The following is a 26,642-nucleotide window of genomic DNA, read 5'->3' as shown; positions in this document are numbered from 1 at the left end:
ACTTGGAATAAAGTATCCCATAGCAGTCAGTGGCTTGTGGACACTGGCTCTAGGTGGACAGCTAAGGCTGCTCCTGTAGCACAGAACTTTATTGGTCCTCACACCTGCTGCCCAATAAAATCTTATATCAGTAGTGTCAGGATTATAGCCTAGGATGGCATGTTTATCATCAAGATAGAAAACAAAATGAAGAATTCTATCCACTTGATGACCCATTTGGTCTGAGAGCCTTGTTTCAGGAAATGAGGTGATCTTGTGGTCCATTCACAAGACACCTCCCTCCCTTGGCCTGTGAGATTCCCCAAATACGCCAAAGCTCACCCAGCATTAACACAGTTTTCTTCCATGTACATGCTGCCAGGTATACACAAATACCCGTCCACATATAGTACACCCTATGCTCACATACTTTTATCATGCATACCAACATATACTCTGGTAATATACTCAACATCTCCATGTACACCAACATACACTCTAGGCATTAATGTATGCATGTCCTTTCATACATACCAACACATTCCCCAGGTATGTACACTTAACCTTTTATATACAACAACACACTCCCTAGGCATGCAGACATGCATACCCCTCTATATACAGCTACACATTCCCTAGGCACACATGCATGCACACCCCTCCATATATACCAATACACTATTGAGACATACACACATGTCCCTCCATATGCACCCCAGGCATATACAAAGATCCCAACACTCTCCAAGTTATTCCTACATATTCTCCCATGTACATCAATGCATACATATCTCTCTACATACACCAACACATTTCCCATGCATCACACCCACCCTTCCTCACATACTAACACACTACACAGATATATAAACCATAACCCCTCCATGAACAGGCCCAAATATCAAGATACTTCTCAAGCATGAATACAGCCTCAAGTCCTACCAAGGTAGACATGCTCATGGGCTCATACTTCAAGAGACAATGGATCATTCCCACAAATATACATGTACCATCATGGACACCAGATTCAAGCACACTCCTGCCATCATGCATACCAAGAAGAGAGAGCACCCTCAAACCAGTGGGAATCATGGCATAATGTATATGCTGGGACCTACAGGGGGTGCTGCACTGGCCCCTGATGTCCCCTCCTCAGGGATGCCTCACATTTAGTGGCCCAGCTCTTCCCTATGCCCACAGGCATCTTGCCATCTCTATGTGTCTTAGTTAGGATTTCTGTTGCTGTGATAAAACACCATAACCAAAAGCAATTTGGGGAGGAAAAGGTTTTTATTCTGCTTATACTTCCAAGTAACAGACCTCACTGGGAGGTCAGGGTAGGAACTCAAACAGGACAGGGACCTGGAGGCAGGAGTTGATTCAAAGGACATGAAGGAACACTGCTTACTGATGTGCCCTTATAGCACACAGGACTACCAACCCTGGGGTGGCACCAACAGTCAGCTGGGCCCTCCAACATTAATAACAAATCAAGAAAATGCACCCCAGTCTTGCTCACAGGCCAGTCTGGCCAGGAAATTTCTCAATTGGAGTTCCCACTTTCCAAATGACTCTAGTGTTGTGTCAAGTTGACATAAAACTAACCATCACAATTGATCCCTTGTCAACTTGACATGTAAGCACATCACTGTTAAGCCACAACTTTCCTTTCTTGTTCATTCCCAAGATCTCACATTGATGTCAATATCACAAATTAAAACTTTCCAACTTTGAAAAGTCTCAGAATCTTTAAAAATTGAAACACTTAAAAATCCAAAGTTTCTCTAAAATTGCAAAGTTTCTCTAAACAAAGTCTCCTTAAAAGTTCAAAGTCTCTCAACTGTAGGCACCTGTAAAATCAGAAATAAGTCAAATGCCTTCCTTCTTACTTCAAGAGGGAAGAATCAGGACATAATTACATCCAAATCCAAGCAAAACTGAAGTCCAACAGTGAATGTCAGATTTACAGGACTTGTGATCTTCGAGGCTACAAAGGGCTGGCTGTAGTACATGCAGCTTATCTCCCAGGCTCAAGCTCTCCTTGCTACACAGCTGCTGCTGTTCTTGGTGGCCATCACATGGTACTGGCATCTCCAAAATGCTTAGTATTTCGGCAGCTGGGCTACACCTTCACCAACAGCCTCTCAGGAGCTCTCTTCAGGGATTCTGAGTCAGTCACATGGTACCAAGCTTCAACCTTTCTCCATAACCACCTCAGACCTAGAGCTTCTGTGGCAACTGAAGTTGCACCTTCACCAGCGGTCGGTCCCTCTGGCCCTCTCTTTAGAGACTCCAGCCCTGCTACACAAATGTCAACCTAGCTACTCTTCACGACACCTGCATGCCTTCAAAACCAGTACCCCCTGGATGACTCTCACACTACCAAGTTCTGCTGCCAGCATGAGGTATAACTTCCGCTACCTCTAGATTACAGCCTCTGTGTGCTGACTCTGAGGAATACCTCCCAGAAAATTTCATTCCAGTGATGCTGGTCCCTTCTTAATCACAGCTGATTCTTCAGTTCCAGCTGACCAGGATAGATTGTCCCAGAAAAGCAATGGTTTTACTTTAGTGGTCTAGTCTCTTGTTAATCACAACTAACTCTTCAGACCCAAATGACAAGAACCAGATACTCTTTTTTTTTTTAAGCTGAGGACCGAACCTAGGGCCTTGCGCTTGCTAGGCAAGCGCTCTACCACTGAGCTAAATCCCCAGCCCCAAGAACCAGATACTCTTAATTCAAAATATCACACAGATGACTCTGAAACTTTATAAGTCAGGATTTCATCATCTGCATCTCTTTGAGCATTCCTGTTTTCCAAGCTCTCACAAAACAGCCCTTGAGCACTCAATGGCATTTTTTTCAGCTCAAAGTTCTAAAGTCCTCTCACGATCCTCTCCAAAATAACATGGTCAGATCTGGCACAGCAATACCCCACTCCTGATACCAACTTCTATATTAGAGTTTCTATTGCTATGATAAAACACCATGACCAGAAGCAACTTGGGAAGGGAAGGATTTATTTCGTTTATACTTCCACATTAACAGTCCATCACTAGAGAGAGTCAGGTCAGGAACCTGGAGACAAAATCTGATGTTGAGGCCAAAGAGGAAAATAGCTTACTGGCTTGCTAAGCCTGCTTTCTTATAGCCCACAGAATACCATCCCAGGAATGGCAAACCAACAATAATAGACCTCATGCATCAATCACCAATCAAGAAAATGGACTACAGGCTTCCCCAAAGGGCAACCTGGTAGGAAAACTTTCTCAAATGTGGTTCCTGCTTCCCAAATGACTCTAGCATTTGTCAAGTTGACATAAAACTAGCTAGCACACCTTCCTGTCCCACCTCCCCAGGTCCCCTTTGCCTGTAACTACTACCCATCACTTATCTACTAATCACAGTCCCTTGGCCCTGCCACCTCTCCTTTACCTAAAATTCAGCCCACACATTGATGGAAGCTTTTGGCTGGTCACTCCAAAGATCTCCCAGGTCTGCATGTCAGCCCAGAGCTCAAACTTGTAGAGAGTAAGGGCCATTTCTTTTTGAGATTTTTAACTCCCAAGTTCCATGATGAGTTGCTTTGATTTTACAATTTTTGTTGGACCTACTTACACTAATTTCATGTCTAGGTTATCTACTACCAAAGAGTGAGAAGGTGAAGTCCCAACTGGCTTTGTTATGGGTTCTAGCCCCATATACCTCATGACTTTCTCAGCCCTAGACAGGGAAAATGGCTATTATAATCCACAGCAAACTAGTTAGCAGGGCCTTGGAGATGAAGTTCAATGAACCAAATCCCTCTCTGAGCCCTTTGCCTCCACAGTCAGACAGACACCCCCAATCACACTAACCACAAGTCAGGGCAAGCTGCCCCTTGCCTGCCTCCCCATCACTGTCAGAGCTGCAGGCAGGGCATGCTCCATTCAACACTCCGTGCAGATTGTGCTCAAATGAGTGCACAGTTATCTGTGCTGTATTTTAAAATACACAGCCATCATCTGTCATTTCATGGTCAGAACTTCCTTAGGAAGCTGTTGGAGTTAATCTGGAAAATCAATGGGAGGACTCAACAGAGCAATTCTGGCTGTCTGTGTGTGGCAGCTGCCACCCTGATCACCTGGAGGAGAACAGGCACTGACACATGCTGTTAGCTGGGCTCACAGATGGGAGAGTCTTGAGTAACCCCCAACACACACATACACACAATAAGCAGTAAGGATTTCAGAGATAAAGATGAGGTCTATCCCTAACATGTTACCGGTCTGAGGGAGAGCAGCATGCTTTGAAATTTTTTAATGCTATTATTCAACCATTCTAAGAGAGGCTGCTTCCTGACATCTACCAAATGAGCTAAACAGGAAGAATCCAGAGTGTTCGTCATCATGCTTCCACAGGAAAGCCCTTCCCTACGACACTAAGCATGCTGAGCAGAGCTCAGGAACTTGCACACAAGCAGCTTGAGGAGTCCCACCCCAGCAAGCATGAACTTCCATGCAAGTACAGCACATGGACTCCACCTCCTGCAACACAGTATGTGGACTATTGTGTAACTCCCACATGTATACTCCAACTCAGCATCGAACATAGACTCACTCTCAAATAAAACATGTAACATCCCATATAACCATAGCTCATGGACTCCCACACGGCCTCACAGCAACCTAAACAAGATTCTGGATGAATAGTAAGCACAAATGAAAATATCATACGACCAAGGGGCCACAGAGAGACACTGTTAAAACAGAGAGAAGCAGGCTAGAGAGATTTGACTGTTCCCAGAACCCATATTATGGCTCACAGCCACCTTAATTCAAGTTCCAGGGAATCCCATGCCCTCTTTTGACCTCTAGGGGCACCAGGCATACACACAGGGTACTTACATACATGTAGGCAAAACACTCATACACTCATAAGTATTTTTTAAAAAAACAGAGAACCACGAAAGTAAATTCAGGATCAGAAATGTTAAGAGCAACAGAAACTTCTGGAAAGCTCTCTGTGCTGTCACTGAGCTCAGATGTCACAGACATTACCTCTCAGAATGTCACAGCATCGTTTCTGTTTAAGCTTGTAATTTTGTTTTATTTTGCAGTGAGGTTTTGCTATGTTGCCCAGCCTGTCCCTGATCCTAGCCTCAAGCAACCCTCTCCCCCTTCCTCAGCCTCCTGAAGAGCTGTGACCACAAGTAAACATCACCATGTCCAGCTGCTCAACCTTGTTTTATTTTATTTTTGGAACAGAGTCTCACTATGTACTCCTGGCTAGCCTGGAACTCTTTACATAGACCAGGCTGTCCTCAAACTCAGAGATCCTGCCTCTGCCTCTTGAGTGCTGGGAATAAAACTGTGTTCACCACACTCAGTCTAACCTTGTTTTAAAGAAGCAGAAACAAAAGCTAAAGAAATTAAACCCCTCATCCAAGACCATCACAGCAGTAAGCTGACTATGCAGCGGAGAAGCCACCCCAGGAAGATGAAGAGATCCAGCACTCCAGGAAGGTATCAGAACACAACAGGCCAGCCACAGGCCCACTGCCTTCTATGAACACTGCGACTTCACAAAGCGGGAGGGTCAGCACGTGCAGTGTCTCACACACTCCTTCCAGTCCAGGTGAAGTCATGTGGAAGACAGTACCCATCAGACATCACATCTGCCATCAAGGAGAGCCCTCCACACTGGGTCATCGCCTGATGGTGGACATCTCATTATTTACTTGAAAACTCACTGAAAGTTAGGAACCCAAATGATGGTTGTTTTCCTCACTGTTGTGTCAAAATGACCAACAAAGCAATGCAAGCCAGGGAGAGTTTGTTCAGAGTCAGAGGTGGAGGGTGTGGACCACCATAGTGGCGGCAGTGATCACATGACATCCATAGCCAAGAAGCAGAGGAAGATGACAAATGCCGGTGATGCTCAGCTTGCTTTATTCAGCCCAGGAACCCAGCAGATGGCTGTCTCTGAATGCATTTGAGTTTTGGGTTTCATTTCACATAGCTCTGTAACAGAGGCCTTTTGGTCCTTTACCTGATTTACATGCACATGAACACGGACAAACACATCATACACAGAACATGCACAAGTACATGTTGTATACATATATACCCATGAACACATGATAGAGAACACACAGTAATGCACACGAATAACACATACTAGCACTGACATGACACACCTCTCATGTCTACTAAAATGACATTTTCTTAATATGCATGGCACCCCTTTCCACAGACCAGCTCTGTAGATGGCCCTTCTCTTCAACATCTCCTGAGACTCCTGTGAGGCAGCTGTGCCCTCTTTCCCCTGCTCCAGTTCCTCTCCACTCCAGCATGCTCTCACTCTCCCATGGGAACACCACTGCAGGTGGCCCCGCATTTCCTTCTGACCTCAGTATGAAACACCAAATACGTCCCAGCAACAGTGGCCTGGGACAAGGAGGTGTACTGTGGAATGATCCTTCTGTGCACTGTGAATATGTATTTCTCTCATTGGTTAATAAAAAGCTGACAAGCCAGTAGCCGGGTAGGAAGTAGAGGTGGGACAACCAAACACCATGGACTCTGGGAGGAGGATGGACAGAGTCTATACATAAACAGGGCAGTGGTTTCCAGGGAAGGGGACACCAATACACAGGGTGTTTGAGTTTATGAGTGATTGGTTGTTGATTAGTTTGCATGGTGAGTAACCTATGAGGGTTTCCAAAGTGTAGAGCTGTGTCCCATATCCCCTGTGGGGCATGTTCTAAGTACCCTGTGCATCCTCTGTATAGGAGGAGATGGACGCTCCAGCATCCATCAGAGATTGAGAGTACAGACAGGGTAAAGAATGGGAGCTCTGCTCTAGAGAAAGGAAGACGCAGAGAAATGCAGGGTACATGGGGCAGGGTGGTCCTGAAGCTGTGCTGCTACCTCTCATCTAAAATCATAAGAGGGAGGCTTGGCAATGGCTGAAAATAGTCCCAAGTCTTAATTTGTTTTTACCAACAGTCTGTTTAGAGCTCAAAATGAACCTTTTCTGTGGTCTGGCAGTTGACTCTCACCAGCGAAATTTGATGGTTCCAGGAACAATACATGGACACTGCAAACCACACAGGTATCACTGTGCAGCACCACAGGGGAACTAGTGCCTGCTTGAAGCTTTTCCCCAGGGCAGTCAGCAGTAAGAGTGGCAGGTTGCATAGTGGAGGAAAGAACACCTGAGCAGTCATCCCTGTGCACACACATGTGCACACATACCTATACCCAGACACATATGTTCAAATGAGCACTCATACCTGTGTCTAATATCTATATGCATCTGTGCTCAGACATGCATGTGTGCATTTACACAGTCATATGCCTTTCTCCCTTTGAAACATGGCTTTCATGACATGAAGAAGTGCTATCTTTTCATGAAGTGTGACATCAAGCATCAGACTCATTAGCAAGGGGACCCAAGTATCAGGCTGACCACTGTTGACTCTGTTACTTAGTGTGAGTTCTTTTTCTTGTTAAATTCAGATCAAAATGAAAGCACAGACAGACAGACAGACAGTGTCCTGTAGCCAGGAAGAGTATTCTCCTTCTAAATTGTCTAAATTTGGACTATTTGAAAAAAGGTAAATTTTTTTAGAGTTCTAACAAATAAGGAGCCAGTAGAGAGCTAAGCTTTGAGGACATCCTGCTATGTACCTGCTGTCACTTGTCCCTGAGCATGGGCATTCCCTGGAGAGAGCAACCTGGGTCAGATCTTGCTACCCTACCCAGCGCTGTCCTCTATAGATATGTCTGTCCAGCAGGGAATCCCTACCTGCAGAGGATGGGTAGTCAAGAGGAGCAAGCAGGGCTTTGCATTAGCTTGGTATGTTTACTGGCTTCAGACCATGGTCCTGAAGCTGACACCAAACTCAAAAGTCCAGAGAGGCACTCCTGGCTGGGAAGCCTCCCACACACACCTGGACCCATTCTCATTCCTCAGAGAGGCACTGCCACTCTCCAGTGTCTCGGGGGCCCAGGGAACAGGAGGCAGATCTTCGAGGACTCACTTGTTTCCCGTGAGGATGTACCCCAGCTGTTCCTCCTCAGAAGGCTGAACCTCCAGCTGCAGGCCTCCACCAGGGGGTCCCTGTGCTGCTGACTTGAGGGCTGGCTCCTCCTCCCACACCTCCGGAGCTCGGTTTTGGAATTGGTCCTCAAGCCTCTGGGCCTGGGACTCTGAGTATGGCTTCTTCTCCAGCAAGTCTTTGAAGTAAGTCCGGCTCCTCACATGTTCTACCCCGGCAGTCTCCTCTTCTGAAGACAAGACCTCCTCAGGCTGCTCTGACTTCTTGATCTCTGCTCTGGAGGACTTTTCCAGAAGGGGAGCTTCAGGTAATAGAGGTGACCCACGGTCTTTCAGGAGGTCCCCAAGCTGGACACTCAGACGGCTGACCTAACAAAGAAGAGACATTTGTGAGATGCCATGTAAGAAGGTACTATGAATACATGATTCAGAAAAACACAGTCACGTGGTGGGATGACAATGGACCACTCTGGAGGAAGGCAGCATCTGTGTGTACAACCATATCTAGAGGAGACATCAACCAGGGTGTCAGTCACATCATGGTGTTCTCTCCTACTCCTCCCTCTCTCTCACACCTGCCAGAAGAATCCCTCCAGGAGCGATGAGCACCTAATAACAATCCCAAATATTGATCATCATTCTTTGCATCTGGTGAGCTCTCCCACATACAAAGATATTGTAGAATTACTTTGTATGTATAAATTCAGTCTTTAAACAAACTCAGGAGTTAGGAACCATCAGTAACAGCCACTCCCATTTCATAGACAGGGAAACTGAGGCGGAAGCTAACCTCTGATTGAGCCCATTGTGGGGGCATATGCTTATGTTCCAGTGACATTCTGGTCCCAGTAAGAATGATGCTTCCCCAGTCTGACCCCAGTTTCTTTTTTTCTTTTCTTTTCTTTCTTTCTCTTTTATTTTGTTGGGTTTTTTGTTTGTTTTTCAAGACAGGGTTTCTCTGTGTTGCTCTGCCTATTCTAGAACTCACTCTGTAGACCAGGCTGGCCTTGAACTCACAGAGATCCACTTGCCTTTGCCTCCCAAGTGCTGAGATTAAAGGCATATGCCACCACCATCCAGCTTTAACCTCACTTTCGGAATAGCAGATTCCTTGGACACCCACGGGCATCTGCCAGAAGGGTGATATGATTTTGGCACATGGCTACAGAACTTGTTTGGTCCATGCAAACCTCATTTCATCATTTTCCAGCCCATATTCTGGCCTCTGTTTCATATACTCGGCCTTACAGAAGCTGGATATCAAATGATCACAGAAGTGAAAATCAGCAGTTCCAGATGTAACATCCAGTCTAACCCTTGTCAAAGGAGTTGTTTCCAGGAGGACAAGGCCTCCAAGATGTGACCCATGGTGTATTCAGAAGCACAGGTCTCTATCATCTCAGTGGAGTGGTTTTAACTGTGAAATTATATTTCTGGTATTATGCTAGACAGGAGCTGGGGTTTGAGTTCTATTACACCTTTACTCCACCAAACACATATTTAAGAACTGTGAGAGAGATCATTCCCTCTTGACTGGAATTCATGAGTTTTCCTTTGAATATGTGAATACAATAGTTTGATGAAGATGTCTACTCCAGTTTTGACTTGCAACAACAACACATGGCAGTTAGTTATGCAGTAGGGCTTTGGAACACAGGGGATAATGATCTCTCAGATGGAGTTGCATGTGAGGGAAAAGCATCACTAAAGAGAGCTCAGAGCGTCCAACACCCAAAGGCTTCTTCTGAAAACAATTCCTTGACAATGTGCTCCAAGAAATAGAGAAACGCATCAACACAACACATGGAACAGAGAAAGTCAAAACCTGTGCAACAACCAGTTCAGCATGAGGCCATGGGAGAGGCGAGGAGGCCATGAGTAGAGTCTGATGGCTTCACTAAGTTCAGGTCCAGGGTGCCTGAATTCTTAGACCACAACCTTGGGGATTATGAGGTCTGTGTGGCGTCCATTCCACTCTCAAATTCTAGAAGCTATTTCCTGACCCAACTTCTCCATCACCACTCAGAGGGAAAGTCCCACTGTGGCTGTGATTTCAGTTTGGGGTATTCCCTGCTGCCATCCATTAGACACCAATCTGGAAGCAAGCAGGATGACATTGCTGTGCTCTGAGCAGATTTTCTGCTTCCTTAAGCCTTAGAGACCACAGGTCCTTAAGCAAAAAGCCCCCCAAAGCTCATAAAGTTATCGGGTATTGCTGACACACAGTACATGGGTGCTGGCTGGCTAAGCCCTTTTGCAGAGCCACGCTAGACCACCTAGGTGACGAAGTGCCCTGTGACTGTGACTGTTCAGGGCATTGGACAGGGAAGCTGGAGCAGCGGGAAGCGCACAGGAGCCCATACTTCCCATCCAGGGAGCTTCAGAAACTGTGTGCAGGACTAGGCAGGCCTGAGAAATGGGCCTACGATGTCCTTGTGGGAGAGTGGTTCTGAGAGTATTAATTCCCATCTTTGAATTCACCATGTTTTCATGTCTCTCTATGATGGCTAAATATTCATTTATAATCTCAAAACATGATCTTCTATACCTAGCTCTATATAATTGTGTGTGCACTCTACATTTTTCTCAATTTGGGGATTATGAGGATTTTCCCATACCCTTCCAACAGCTAGGAAGCTACAGTTCATAAATATAGAGATGATTCATAATATCATGATTTTAGGTCAATATGCTGTCCTCTTACCTCCTCGTACACTGGGTCATCCACCTCTGTTAGTCTGTGATCTGTAACAGACAAAAGCATGTTATCCAAGTCCCTGAAAGATGTCCTTACAAGGTGTCCCAGTGCATGGCAAGAATCCTCTTTATATATATGAGGTTAGAACAGCTTGACTATGTTTCTACTACAGAGTAACCCTATAAAGTACAGAACAGAGGAAGGTTTTGCTAAGCAGGCTTAGACACAGCATCATTCACAGGTACCTCCCCTAGCTTCACAGACAGACCTGCACAGAATCTTCAGTGTTTGCCACAGCTCAAAGGACCCCAGTGCCTCATCATAGGTAACAGTTATAAAGACAGACAAGTCTACCCAAACTACTCCATATTAAAGATGGTGTGGGTTATTCTTCTGGCCAGAGGGATGCGGTCCTAGCTTTTTTGTTTTTCATTTTTGTTTTTTGAGACAGGGTTTCTCTGTGTAGCTTTACACCTGTCCTGGAACTCACTTGTTAGCCCAGGCTGGCCTCGAACTCCCATAGATTCGCCTGGCTCTGCCTCCCAAGTGCTGGGATTAAAGGTGTGCACCACCACCGCCCAGCTAGCTTTTTTTTTTTTCCTATTGCTGATAGAAAACAGCATGGCCAAAAGCAACCTGAGGAAGAAAGAGTTTCTTTCATCTTATAGTTTACAGTCTGTCATTGAGGAAGTCAGAACCTCTGGGCAGGAAGTGAAAGAAGCAGGGATCCCGGAGGAACACTGCTTACAGGCTCACTAGTCATAGTTCTCCTTGTTTACTTGTACATACAACTCCAAACCCCCTGTCCTGGGGTGGCGCCAGCCACAGGAGGCTGTGCCCCTCAACATCAATCATTAGTCAAAATAATGCTCTCCAGACTTGTTACAGGTCAGTCTGATGGAGGCAACTTCCCAACTGAGGTTCCCGCTTCCCAGATGGCTCCAGCTTGTGTCAGATGCTGGAGTCTAACCAGAAGAGATGCCCAAGGTTGTGTAACTCAGAGCACATTCCTCAACTCCTAGGGGGCTCCCTAGACCCTCCTATGCTTGGTTACTCTTTGACACTGGTGACTTGACTCTGTTCCAGTCCACAGAGGACAAGAGTGCACCTCACATCTGGTTTTCAATGGGATTTTATGTGCCTACTATGTTCAGAGCTCAGAGCCTCGAGGCCTGCCTGCCTTGAGCGGCCACTCCAGGTAAGAGAGGGTGTGATGCTGACTGCTGTTCCCAGTATCCTCAGAAGTAGATGCAGACAGTTGAATGAACCCTTTTCAGTTTATTGTTCAAATATTTGATGTTGCATACTGGCATGACCCAAACAAAGACACCCTCCCATCACTCCCAGGTTTTCCTAATTCTGAACCTCAGCACGCAGGAATCAAACCTCCTCCCTGAGAGCAATTTGCCATTCAACATAATTGCTCTGGTAAGCTTAGTCTGTTAAGAAAGCTTTTAGAGGCAAAAGTTCAAACAGATAAAAAAATCTTTAACATAAATCCATCTCTCCAGCAGAAAGGCTGCATTATGGCTTGGTGAGTAGGATTCTCCCCTCCCATAGCTCCCTCCCCTACCCATGTCCCCCTTCCCTTCCTGTGGTCTCCCTATATTGCCTCCCCATGGATTCCTCCCCTCTGCATGGCATAGCCTCACTCCTTCTCCAGGCTCCTCATTCCCCCAGTCCCTCCCGGTGGCCATCCAGCTGCAAAGGACCCAAGGAGCAGGAGGTCACCTTGAAGCACCGCTTCTGGGGCATCTGCCTGCTCTCTCAGCGGTCCCTCAGCCTCTCTCCCATGGCCATCTTGGCTTCCCTCAGAAGGATCGCCTTGTATGTCTCCAGCAATTGAGTCTTCCGTCTCTTCCAACTTCAGGGGGCCCAGGCGGTCCACTTCAGCCTGTTGCTGCAGATCTTTCAGGAGACGCCGCAGGAGTATATCTAGGGGCACAGACAAGTCACAGCTGATTAGCCACACAGCTTAACAAGTAGCCTGGCTTTGGGAGGAACTTTTTGGTGTTTAGCTGGACATGGAGCTCACAGAGAAGGAAGGACTGACTGACTGACTGACTGCCTGCCTGCCTGCCTGCCTGCCCAGGGAAGGAGAGGAGAAGGCCTCACAATAACTACAGGTTCAGCTGAGGAAGAGTTGGCATCTAATCAGCAATCCTTCAGGTTATCAGCAAATGTTAACAAGCTGTGTCTGTCTCTCCTAGAACAGAGAGAAGTTACAGGCTAAGGGGATTTACACTCACTGTCTTGGACGTTTGTCATATTTCCTGAGAATCATGGAGAAAAATATCAGCCAAGCACTCTGAGCAGCTTGACAATGTGTCCTGCATACATACAGAGCCTGATGGCCCCTGGGCTGTGTGTAAAGTGAAGCAAGCTCAAAAAGCAGGTTCCCCACATAGCCAGACAATCCAACATTTGCTGGGAAGGAGCACACACAAAAACTCAGGTATTGTCACTGCCTGGGGCCTAGAACCTTCTTCTAGGCCAAGGCCCAGTGGAAGGAGGCATGGGACACACACCATTGCTGAAGTCTTCCAGTTTCCACCTACATTCTGCTCCCAGAGCCAGCCTCTACTCTTCACCCTGAGCAGGGACAGCTCTAGCCAACATCTGTGCAGGAGGGCACGAGGGATACCAAATGTAAGACAGGAAGGTGATGTTTTTCAAAAACCCCTTTATAAACTAGTTGTGTTTGAATATGAATATTCAACACACTTCCCTATTCCATAGCACCCCCAATAGCCTTCTGACACTATGGGAAAGACAAAGCCTATGGTTATGAGACAAGTGTGGGGTCTATGGACGGGGGCCAGCTTACTTCAACACAGACCTAGACTTGGGTCCATCTGCTCTATCTGCTTTGGGCTTCTTTATTCAACTAATAGTAGCTATGTAGCACTTTTAAAATGAGAAACCCCTACACAACACTGTCCCAGGCCTCACAGTGCTTCTCTGTGGGTGTTTCTCCCCACCCCATGTCCCTCCCTCCCTCCTCTGAAGCAAGATCCCAATGGTCTCGGGCCTACCCATTATAAAACTGCAGGTTTTCAGACATCCTCCATCACAGACAGACGTGGGTAAGGAACTAAGGTTCCCCTGAATCTGCCCAGTTTGCTTCTGAACAACTTCTAGACCTCAGTGTGAGGTTAAGGGCAGGAAAATTCCCCCAAACTCAGATGTCTGAGGTCATAGGTGGTGACTGGAATTGAAGGATATAGCATACTGAGGGGCTATATGCACAAGTATACTATACAAGTCTATGGCATGAAGTGATGATGTCATGTGAAAGGAGAATTGCCCAGGGCCAAGAAGGGACAGGATGTGTATCAGGGCATGCTGGGAGTCCCTGCTGCCACTATCAGAGATCTCACAGAGCCCCATCAGCAGGACACTAAAAACCCTCAAGGCCACATCTTCAAGGGAGGGACACCAAAAGACAGTATTCATGAAAGATCAATACCATGACAGGATCAGGATAATACAGAAATTTAGCTGATGCTTTGAAACCCTCTTGAGGGATCAGTTAGCATGGTTCCATTCCTACATGCACAGAGCCCAGCACAAGGTAAAGTGGCTTGCACACAAGGGAGCTGAAACTTGACCAGGACCCCCAACAAGGAGAGAGTATGACTGAGGATACTCAGGCGGGAGGGAGGGTACACCAGGTGTAAACTCAGCCAGGACATAGAAGGAACGAAAGACTGAAGAAGAAAACCTATGAAAAGGCTTAACCACAGGCCAGAAGCAGGCAATTAGGGGTGGGTCTGAAAACAGCAAACATTGCACAATGGAAAGATTACAGTACACAGAACCTCTACAACCTGAGAGGCAGGGTTGGGCCAGTCACATCATTGTTACAGCATAAGAGGAAGAAATGTCCAGGAAGTAGCTAGGCTAACTGTAAGTTGTCACCCCTCCCTCTGCTCCTCCAAATCCAATCCCCCAGTCTCATCCCCAGCTCTGCAGCAGAACGCCTGTTGCAGAGTCCCTCCATCCCAACCCCATCTCCAGTGGGTCACACTGACCCCCCCAACCTCCCTCCTCCCACTCATTACTCTGTCCCAGCCCCCAACTCCAGCAGACACTCTCTGGGAACCCTAAGGCCACTTTGACCAGAGAAACAAGTAGGCTAACTACAGGTCTTCGCCTCTCCATGCACTCTTCCAAGTCCAGCCCCAAGTCTCATCCCTAACTCTGCATCAGAGCCACCACTGTGGCCTTTCTCATTCTCTGTTCCCACTCCAGGGAATTCACAGATCCTGGTAGAACAGTCTGTTTTTCTCCCTCTTGTGAACCCCTTCAGCACCCCCCAGTCCACCTGATTCCTAAGTATCAGCCTCCAATACCCAGAAACACATTTTACCTGGAACCTGCGGTGGCCACACCTATCAGGATCCCAGAAGAATTCCCAACCACTACACTCTTCTAAAAACCAAGAGGGCAACAGAAACCAAGGAACAAAATACTCACCCAACAAAGACAAGAACAGGTGTAAGCACCTACAATTACAATCTTCTTGGTTGCCGATGCCTAGACACCAGCATAAAAACACAATCAATAACAGCAAGAACAATATGTCTCCACTAGAGCCCAGCAACCCTACCACAGCAGGCCCTGAGTATTCCAACATAGCTGAAACACAAGAAAATGACTTTAAAACAGCCTTGATGAATATGGTAGGGGAAATTAATAAATCCCTCAAGGAAATCTATGAAAACACAAACAAACACTAGAAGAAAATGAATAAAACAATTAAAGACCTGAAAGTGGAAATATAATCAATAAAGAAAACCTGGGTTGGGGATTTAGCTCAGTGGTAGAGTGCTTGCCTAGCAAGCGCAAGGCCTTGGGTTTGGTCCTCAGTTCAAAAAGAAAAAGAAAAAAAAGAAAAGAAAAGAAAAGAAAAAGAAAAAAAAGAAAGAAGAGAAAAGAAAAGAAAACCCAAACTGAAGGGAATATAGAAATGAGAATTTTAGGAACTTGACCAGAAACCTCAGAGGCAAGCCTCATAAACAGAACACAAGAGAAGACAGAATCTCACGCATTGAATAGAAGAAATGGATATCTCAAAAAAAAAAAAAAAAGTTAAATCTGAATTAAATCTGAAAAATTCCTGGCAGAAAACATCCATGAAATCTGGAACACTATGAAAAGATTAAATATAAGAATAATAGGAATAGAAGAAGGAAAATAAACCCAAGTCAAGGGAACAGAAAATATTTTCAACAAAACCATGGAAGAAAATTTCCCTAACCTAAAGAAGAAGAGATGTGCTTGCAGACTTTAAGAGACTACAGATGCCAGCCTGGACCACTATACCTAGTAAAAGTCTCAACACAATAGATGTAGAAAATAAGACATTCCATGTTTTTTAAAAAAAATTAAGTAATATCTATCTACAAATCCTGCTCTACAGAAGGTGCTGGAAGGAAAACTCCAACCTAAAAAGGTTAACCACACCCAAGAAGACACAGGAAATGAGGGCTGTTCAAGAGGTAAGTTCATAGAACTAAGTGCCTACATAAATCAGCTGAAGAGATCTCATACTAGTAACTTAACAGCACACTTGAAGGCTCTACAGCAAACAAAAGAAATCACACCCAAAGGAAGGAGATGGCAAGAAATAATCAACTCAGGCCTAATATCAATGAAATAGAAACAACAACAACAAATACAAAGAATCAATGAAACAAAGAATTGGTTCTTTGAGAAAATCAGTAAGATTGACAAACCCTTATCCAAATTAAATAAAAGGAGAGAGAAGAACTGAATTAACAGAATTAGAAATGAAAGCGGGACATAACAGACACCAAGGAAGTTCAAAATCACAAGGACATACTGAAAAAAGCTGCACTCTGCCAAATTAGAAAATCTAAAAGAAATAGATAATTTACTTGATACACACCACTTACCAAAGTTAAATCAAGATCAGATAAACAATTTAAACAGACCTATAACCCACAGTGAAATAGAAGCAGTCATTTAAAGTCTGCTAACCAGAAAAGGCCCAGGGACAGATGGTTTTAATGTAGAATTCTACCAGACTTTCAAAGAAGAGTTAACCCTAATACTCCTCAAATATTCCACAAAATAGAATCTGAAGGAACATTGCCCAATTTGTTTTATAAGGCCACAGTTACCCAGATAAGCAAACCACATAAAGACCAATGAAAGAGAATTACAGACCAACTTCTCTTGTGAACACAGATGCAAAAATATTCAATAAAGCATCACAAACCAAATCCAAGAACATATCAAAAAGATTATCTACCATTATTAAGTAGGCTTCATCCCAAGAGATGCCAGGATGGTTCAATATATGTAAATCAATAAAAGTAACCCACCACATAAACAAACTGAAAGAGAAAAACCACATGATCACTTCATTAGATACAGAAAAGGCCTGTGACAAAATATAACACCCCTTTATGATAAAAGTCCTGGATAGATTAGGAACACAAGGGACATACCTCAACATAATAAAGGCAGTTTAGCCAATGTCAACTCAAAGCAATTCAACTAAAATCAGGAACAAGACAAGGTTGTCCACTCTCTCCATACTATTCAATATAGTACTTAAGACAGAGCAATAAGACAACTATAAGAGATCAAGGGGCTATAAATAGGAAGTATCTTTATTTGCAGATGATATGACAATGAGCCTAAAAACTTCACCAGGAACCCCTTACAGCTGAAAAACAACTTCTGCAAAGTTTCTGGATACAAAATTAACTCACAAAAATCAGTATCCCTCCTACACACAAATGACAAATGCACTGGGAAAGAAAACAGGGAAACAACACCCTTCACAATAGCCTCAAATATTATAAGATATCTTGGGGAAACTCTAACCAAGCAAGTGAAAGACTTGTATGATTAAAAATTTTAAGACACTGAAGAAAGAAGTTGAAGAAGATATCAGAAGATGGAAAGATCTCTCATGCTCATGGACTGATATAGGATTAACATAGTAAAAATGGCCATCCTACCGAAAGCAATCCACAGATTCAATGCAGTCCCCATCAAAATTCCAACACAATTCTTCACAGATCTTGAAAGGGCAATTTTCATATGGAAACATACAATCTCAGGATAGCTAAAACAATCCAGAATAATAAGTGAACATCAGGAGGTCTCATCACCCTCAATTTCAATACTACACAGCTGTAGTAATAAAACCAGCAAAGTACGAGCACAAAACCAGGAACACTGTCAATGGAATCCAACTGAAGACCCAAATACAAATACAAACACCTATGGACACCTGTTTTATTTCATTTTGTTTTTTAAATAAAGCCAGAAACACATACTGGAAAAAATACAGTCTCTTCAACAAATGGTGCTGGTCAAACTAGATGGCTGCATGTAGAATAATGCAAATAGATCCATATTTCTCACCCTGAACAAAACTTAACTCCAAATGGAGTAAAGATCTCAACATAAAACCAGATACATTGAACCTAATAGAAGAGTAGGTGAGCAATAGCCTTGAACTCATTCTTACAGGAAAAGACTTTCTAAACTTAACACCATTAGCACAGACACTAAGATCAACAACTAATGAATTGGACCTCAAGAAACTGAGAAGTTTCTGCTTAGCAAAGGATCCATCATCCATACAAAGTGACAGCCTACAGAATGAGAAATTATTTTTACCAACTACACATCTGAGATATGTGTGTGTGTATACATATATATCACTTCATGTGTATGTATGTATGTATGTATGTATGTATATAAAGAGAGCTCAAGAAACTAGATATCAATAAAAAAAAGACAATTAAAAATGGGGCACAGATATAATCAGAGATTTCACGAAAGAAGAATCTCAAATGGCTGAGAAGTACTTGAAGAAATGTTCAACATCCTTAACCATCGGAGAAATGCCAACCAAAACTACTTTGAGATTTCATCTTGCACCTGCCATAATGGCTAAGATCAATAAAACAAGTGTCAACTCATGCTGTTGAAGATGTGGAGTGAAGAGGACACTCATCCATTGGTAGTTGGAATTCAAACTTATACAACCACTGTGGAAATCAGTGTGGTAGTTCCTTGGGAAGATGAGAATCAATCTACCTGAAGATCCAACTATACCACTCTTGGGCATATACCTGCCCCCAAAAATACTTCATCCTACCTCAGAGACATTTGATCAACCATCTTCATTGCTGCTCTATTCAAAAAGCCAGAAATTAAAAACAACCTAAATGTCCCTCAACAAAAGAATGGCTAAAGAAAACATGGTTCATCCACACAATGGGGTATTACGCAGCCATTAATAAAAAAGGAAACCATGAAATTTGCATGTAAATGGATGGAACTAGAAAAAAAAAATCATCCCAAGTGAAGTATCTCAGAAGCAGAAAGACAAATTTGATATGTATTTACTTATATGTAGATTTTAGCTATTAAGTCAATGATAACCAAGCTACAATCTATAGAACCAAAGAGGGTTGTGATAGAGTTAAGGACTAGTAGAGACAGGTATATCTCATTAGGAAAGGGAAACAGAATAGATAGTTATGGAGGAGGCTGGAATGGGAGAGTCAAGAGGGGGCACAGTGGGAGAGAATATGGGAAGAGATATCTAAAATTAAGGGCCATTTGAGAGATAGTATGGAAACATCATACAGTGGAAGCTTCTTTAAAAATTTACATATATGAAGGCAATCTAAATGGAACTTCCAAATAATGGAGAGAGTCCCAAGTAGCCATCTCTTGTCACCAAATGAAGCTTCTAATGCTGGGATTTGGTTACATCTAATTGAGATATTGGCTAAAGGGGACTCACGGGAATCCTCAAACAACCTAGGCTGTTACCAAGACTATATATTTCTCTCCACAAACTGACAAGGCCTCATTGCTGAAGAAAACACCTATGTGACTCATTGAACATAGAGAAGTTGAGCTGTCCCCTATGTTCTAGCATCTTTGGTACAGTGAGCTACTCTACACGCTACCAAAATAGAAACAGAAACACCAAACCAGCCACAAAACCTTTCATCTACAATGGTGTCCTGCTTGCAAGATATGCTAGTGCAATGGTGCCACAAAGCTTGTGGGAGTCACCAGCCACTGTCTGATCTGACTTAAGGCCCATTCTGTGAGATGGAGCCCACACCTGACACTGCTTGAGTGATCAAGAACCAGAGACTACATAGCTCACAGAACTAGGTTGAAACCAAATTCTACTGTTTAAAAAAAAAAGTAGCAAAAAATGACTCCTAATGATATTCTGCTATACTCCTACATCAGAGCCTTGCTCTGCCATCATCAGAGAAGCTTCCTCCTGTGGCAGCTGGGCACAAATACAGAGACTCACAGCTAGATATTCAGAGAGTGAGAGACCTTGAACACTCAGTCCTAAACCCTTTCCCTCAGAGCTCAGGGAAGAGGAGGAAGGAAGATGGAACAGCCAGAGAGGGTGGAGGACACCAGGAGAACGAGGCCCTCTGAACCAGCATGATCAAAATGCTCATGAACTCAGACACTGGAGCAGCATGCACAGGGCCTGTGCAGGTCTGCACCAGGTCTTCTGCATACACACTATATCTTCCAGTTTAGTGTTTTCATGGGACTCCGGAGTGTGAATAAGTGGATCTCTGATTCTTGTACCTTCTCTTGAGCTCTTTTCCTCCTGTTTGTCTTGTCCAACTCCAATGTGTTAGTTTTTGTTTTCCTTTATATGATACCCATTATGTTATAATCCCTTCTAAACCTGTTTTTTGTTGTTGTTGTTTTGTTTTGTTTTTTTTTTTTGGTTTTTTTTTTCTAGCGAGAGATAGAAAGGAAGTGGACTCTGATGGGAAGAGAGGTAGGGAAGAACTGAAAAGAGAAAAGGGAAACTGCACTTGGGATATATTATGTGAGGGGAAAATCTACTTTCAATAAAAGGAAAAAAGAAAAAAGAATGTGGCCTCAGGCATCAGTGTGATTTTCTATTTGGTATTATACATATGAATGCCATGCTTGAATCTCTAATCAAGAACTTTCAACCCAGAAGTCTGTAGCCAGGGGACATACCCTTCAGACACAAAACTGATCAACATTTTTATATTATGCTTACAGAATAGCAAGTGGGTGGCCCTGTAGATTGAAAAAGGCGACAGGAAAGTAGTCACAGTGCATGGACAGATGCTGGGAAGGGAGACAGACAGCCTGCTTTTCTTTCTTTTCTAAAAGACATTTGTCTGCTATGGAGGAGTCATTTCCTCCTGTTCCTATAGTTTGTAAAACATACATTGCTATGCTGATACAGGGGAAAAGTGTCTGCTCCCACAGCAACAGGGTTTCCTGTTTCCTGTGTGGTATCTGATGATGACTCCAATAAGGCAGTGCTTAACAAAAGCATCTTTATCTCAGCAGAGATGGCTTCAAGGATGTAACAGTCCCAAGATATCTGAGAAAACTTATTCACAGTATATTATGGGGACAAACCTCCTGTGATAATAATTAATGATTTTTAAAAAAACACCAGTAAAAATAGGCAAAGTGGAGGCTGGGTGTATGACCAGTGGGTAAGGTGCTTGTTATGTGAGCAGAAGGACCCAGGTTCAGAGCCCCAACACATATGTAAAAGGCAAATGTTGCAGCGTGAGCCTGTTATCCCACTGCTGAAGGAAGCAAAAACACAAAGATGCTCAGAGTTCATTGGTCAGCCTGTTGAGTCAGTGAGTGAGAACCAGAGGCCCTATCTTAAAACAAATAAGGTGGAAAATTATGAAGGATGAGAGTCAGCATTGACTGCTGACTTTCACACACACACACACACACACACACACACACACACACACACACACACATACATTTGCAGATATATCCACAACCACATTCTCACACACACATACACCACATGTACAAAAAAAAAATTGGCAAAGAAAACAGAACAGAGAATTTACAAAAGGAGCTATATAAATAGCCAAAAACTTTATGAAAAGGTGTATTCTCCTTAGTCACCACAGCCAGGCATGCAATGCCACAGAGATATGTGTCCTACCACAGCTGATGGGGTCAGAGAAGATGGTACATATTTTGGAGGTACATGGAAAAATCAGAAGGCTATCCATGCGGTTGGAGAGGAGTGAATTCCACAGTTCTTGAGAAAGGTTCAGCAATCATTCACGAAGGTGAATACATGTGCTCTTCATCAGAGGTGCCACACTCTCAGAGGGCAGAGAAATGACAGCTGGACTATGTGTCCATTCAGAGCCAGCGAGAAACAAGGGTAAGCAGAATTCCATGGCCCCACAGTTCACATTGAGTGGAGAGGAACGGTCACTGATGGTCTCATAGGACCTCACTTCAGAACAGCAATTCTCAGCAGGGACATGGGGAATGTGCAGACAGGGGATGGATGCCCTGTGTGGTGTTGGGGGTCATCACCTAAGCACACACTGCAAAACTCATTCCTGGGCACACTTCTGTTCATGCATCTTATTATATGCAAATTCCATCTAAACAACAACAGAATAACGAATTCTAAGTCTGATGGAGTCCAATTTCTCAAGTTTAAAGGGAAACCCAGCTTTCTTTTGTTTACTTTGTGAGTGTTCACTTCTAACATCACTTTATCCAGAAGTTGTGTCTGACAGTTCAGTTCTGTGTCTCCACCTTCCTGAAGCACACCGCCAGTGCTGCCAGTCACAGAGATCACCCAGATGCACGCTGGGTCTCACTCTAATCCTTAACCTCAGTGGAGTAGAAACATCCGATTACTACAAACAAGGAGTACAAGCTTTGTCTGTTTTCCAGACTTCTCTCTATAGAACTAAAATCACATGCTTCAAGGATACTGCTCATCTCCTCCTCCCGTCAACAGGCAGGAGTGGGTTCTGGACACAAAAGCAGTGTAGTTACATGTGGGCAAGCCTGTCAACACACAGCACACAGAAACTGCAGTTTCCAGAAACCTCCACACCTACTCCACACTCACAGAGCAGAGCAATGTGCACCATGCCCAGGACCAGAGGGGCCCGTGACATGATGCCACAGATCCGTAGCTAAGTGCAATCTACTCTAAGGCTGACCCCAGCTCTGAGGGCTCTGACTCTGGATCTGCATGGATGGAGCAGAATGACATGTCCGGTTAGCACAAGTCTTAACCACTGAGAGGACAGGAAGTAGTGCTCTGGACTTCCAAAGACAGGCATTTAGAGCCTTGGAGTGAGTGCCAGTGGCAAAGGGATGCACAGGTGATTTTTCCCCAGCTGCAGCTCCATCCCCTTTGGTGAACTCTCACTACATTCTCAGTTGCACTACCATGTAGCAGGTGCCTTTTCTGGTCTCTGAGGACATCTCTCTAAGCTACTCCAAGAGAGAAGCACGTGGGACCAGTCAGGAGTGAGAAGATGCCATTGTGACTTAAAGTCAGGCTCCACCTGAATAAAGAAGCAGGCAGATGCATGGTGTTTCACATACAGAGTGCCTCTCTCCCACTTCCTTCCATGGTCATAAGGCCAACCTCACTCACCATGGCACATACACACTCTCTTCATTATGAGAATGAAAAGAATCACAGTGTGGTCCATGACATTGTTGACACTGAGCTCAGTTTTACGGGGGCCTGGGGACAAGGAGAGCACCTAGCTCTAGAAACTGGCATGTACTCAACCTGAGAGACTTTGCAGGTAGTCAAAGGTGAAGGGGACAGAGAGAAAGTTAACAAGGATGGAGCTCACCATGGCAAGGCCAGAAGAGCCAGGCATGTAAAGGCCTTTGCTTGACCTAGAGACACAGAATTACCAGAATTCACAGGCACTAGGGCTATGGGGAGCCACTTACCACTTTCTCAAGTTAGATTATCCCAGGTCTATACAGGATTCCCTCCTCTCCTTACATAGCTGTAACTAGGACTTTGGATCCCAAGCATGTCTGAAGTCTCCAGAAGTCACAATGCCCTTCCTACAGCACCATGCCCCTTAGGGCTGTAGAGCTGGGTCATCAAGAGGAAGAGATGAATACTTCAGGAGAAAGGAGGAGGCCTGCCATGTCCCAAAAATGACTCTACAGGGCTGAGAGAGATGGGACTCAGGTAGACTTGGGAGTTCCACATGGCAGATGGCCTGAGTCTGGGCTCAGAGATCAGGGAGTGTTGAACTCATTGTGACTATTCTTTCATTGGACAATGAAGGCCAATAAGGTATATATTGCCATCCAGTGAAGTCATATCCTAAAGCCTTCAGTACATCACAACTACTGCCTCAACAATGAGCTAATGATATGGATTAGATGTGCCCATCATTGCCCATCTTTCTTCCCCACTCCAGTCCACGATAAGCATGTGGATCTCTGTAATAAATTCCAACCACAGCTCACCCACAGCAACCCTTGAGCAGGCAATGCAGAACACAGTCAAGAGCCCTTAGATGTTCAGCCATGCAGGCCTCCAGGCCTGCACATGGTTTCAAATATACATTCAGGCAAGAAACTCATACATATAAAATAAAATCAATCAAATCTTAAAATTTTTAAGTGACTATGATTTTCAATACTACTCTTTGTCAAAGTATGAGCTTAACTTATAAAATAAAATGTAAATTTCAGCCATTAAAGCCGGGTCCCAAGCTCTACTCATCTACCCATTTACTCAACTATCCATCCATTTATTCATACACATACACACATCCACGCATCCTTCTGCACATCCATCCATCACTAATCTCTCCACCTACCTACCAACCAATAAATCTATTTATCCATCCATCCATCCATCCATCCATCTATCCCTCCCCATGGACGCACCCATCATCTACCCACTTATCCATTCATGTATCCTTTTGTTTACACATTGCCCATTCACCCATTCCATCCACCCAGTTTATCAACTTTTATTGGGCAACAATTATGTTCAGAGGCCAGAAGTAAATATTTTACAAGCAAGAAAATATTTAAAATTAAGGGCATAATTTCTGGAAGGCTACAAAATTTTTCATATACACACATACACACCATACACATATAACATATGTGTGCACCTATAAATTCATACACACCACACATATAAAACATATCCCCAAATATTTTGAATCTAGAAGGACTTAGACAGTAGACACCAAACTTAATTTATGGGCCAGGCCAACCATTAGGATACTGTGAGACGCAGGTGTGGTGATCCCAACACTTCAGAGGCTGATGCAAGAGGATCTAGCATTAGAGGTAAGTTGGACTATACGGACAAGTCCATTTTTCAAAATAAAACAATCCCCATGAGAGGACCAAGTGACATTTCCCTCCACTGTGTTTTCTCCTAAAATAGACAAGTATTCAGGCTGACTTGTCACCCAACCTGTCACTTGTTCCAATGTTTATGAAGCAACTTCCTTTCCTGAATTTCAACTAAATAGCCTCCAAACTTTTGCAAAATAATCTATTTGTAAACCACTGCATGCATTTTACCCTGGAAACTGTCAGTCTGACATAAACAGATATGACAAACATCTTCCCAAACTTACCACAAACCTTGAAAATATGCAAAAATACCTTTTTGAAAAGATTTAAAAACTGTATTACTTATTTTTATTATCAGACAAAGGTAGCCCAGTTAATTTACTGATTTTTTAAAAAGATAAAATCCAAATTACATCTTTGGGGGTGAGGAGATTACTGTTTGACTTTGGCGCCTGAGTTATTAAAGCAAAAGTGTAAATTGGGTATTTAATAGAAAACTAATAAAATACGAAAATGAGATACAATAAAAAATAATCTGTGGATTCTGCCATCATGACCTTGACCCCCTGGCTCATACAATCCCTCCTGCCTCTCTTCAACAGGACTTCCAGAGCTCATCCCAGTGCTTTTGTGTGTCTCTGCGTCTGCCTCCATCTGTTACTGGATGAAGGCTCTCTGATGACAATTGGGGTAGTCATCAGTGTGATTACAGGAGAAGGTCAGTTCAGGCACACTCTCCACTATTGTTAGCTGGGGTCATCCTTGTGGAGTTCTCAGAGTTTCCCAGGCACCAAGTTTCTTCCTAACCCCCAAATCCCGCCCCCATCAAGATATCTCTTCCATTACTCTCTCCCTCCATCCTACCCCCAACCCACCTAACCCAACCCCTCATGTTCCTATCCCCTCCCCCATCTCACCCCCAGCTCACTCAAGAGATCTCCTCTATTTCCCATTCCCAAGGAAATCCATGCATCCCTCTTTGAACCCTCCTTGTTACCTAGCCTCTCTGGGTCTGTGAACTGTAGCCTGGTTATCCTGTACAGCTAATAACCACTTATGAGTGAGGACATATCATGTTTGTCTTTCTGGGTCTGGGTTACATCACTCAGGTTGATTTTTTTTCCTACCTATCCATTTGCAGGCAAACTTCATGATGTCTTTTTTTTTTTTTTTTTACTGCTGAGTAGTACTCCATTGTGTATATATGCTACATTTTCTTTATTCATTCATTGGTTGAGGGGCATCTAAGTTGTTTCCAGGTTCTGGCTATTATGAATAATACTGTTATGAACATAACTGAGCAAGAGACAGCTGACCTGGGCTCCTGGGAGCTTACAGACCCTGGACCAACAGATAGGAAGACTGACCTAAGCCTCTGCATATGGGTAACAGTTGTATAGCTTGGTCTGTTTGTGGGGCTCCTAGCAGTGGGATCAGGGCCTGTCCCTGGCCTTGAGTTGGCTTTTGAAAATCTGTTCCCCATGCTGGGTTGCCTAGCTCAGACTTGATGCAGGGGGAGGAGCTTGGTCCTGCCTTAACTTGATGTGTCATGCTTCATTGACTCCCATGGGAGGCCTGCCTAGAGATGGAGGAGGAGTGGATTGATGGGTGGATAGAGAGAAGGCGGAGGTAGGGGAGAGGAGGAGAGGAGGGAGGGGAAACTGTGGTCAGATGTAAAATAAATAAAAAGATTTAATTAATAAAAATTTTTTAAAAGAATAAAAAGTAATCAAAACAATTTCT

At 44.0% G+C, this 26,642-nt stretch overlaps 1 protein-coding gene across 1 annotated transcript in view; it reads right to left on the bottom strand.

Moving 5' to 3' along the window:
* The window catches only part of Ptprn2 (protein tyrosine phosphatase receptor type N2), a 723,577-nt gene that overhangs the window by 395,436 nt on the left and 301,499 nt on the right, over positions 1-26,642 (bottom strand). The window contains exons 7-9 of the mRNA XM_036205661.1: positions 12,453-12,656; positions 10,728-10,768; positions 8,007-8,392 (exon numbers count right to left, since the gene is read on the bottom strand). Coding sequence (XP_036061554.1) covers positions 8,007-8,392; positions 10,728-10,768; positions 12,453-12,656 — 631 coding nt within the window. The remainder of the gene's footprint in view (positions 1-8,006; positions 8,393-10,727; positions 10,769-12,452; positions 12,657-26,642) is intronic.

Source organism: Onychomys torridus, chromosome 14 (genome assembly GCF_903995425.1).
Source record: "Onychomys torridus chromosome 14, mOncTor1.1, whole genome shotgun sequence".
In the NCBI taxonomy this organism is placed as follows: domain Eukaryota; kingdom Metazoa; phylum Chordata; class Mammalia; order Rodentia; family Cricetidae; genus Onychomys; species Onychomys torridus.
The sequence above is the reverse complement of the archived record's forward strand: the minus strand, read 5'-3'. Positions and strand labels throughout refer to the sequence as shown.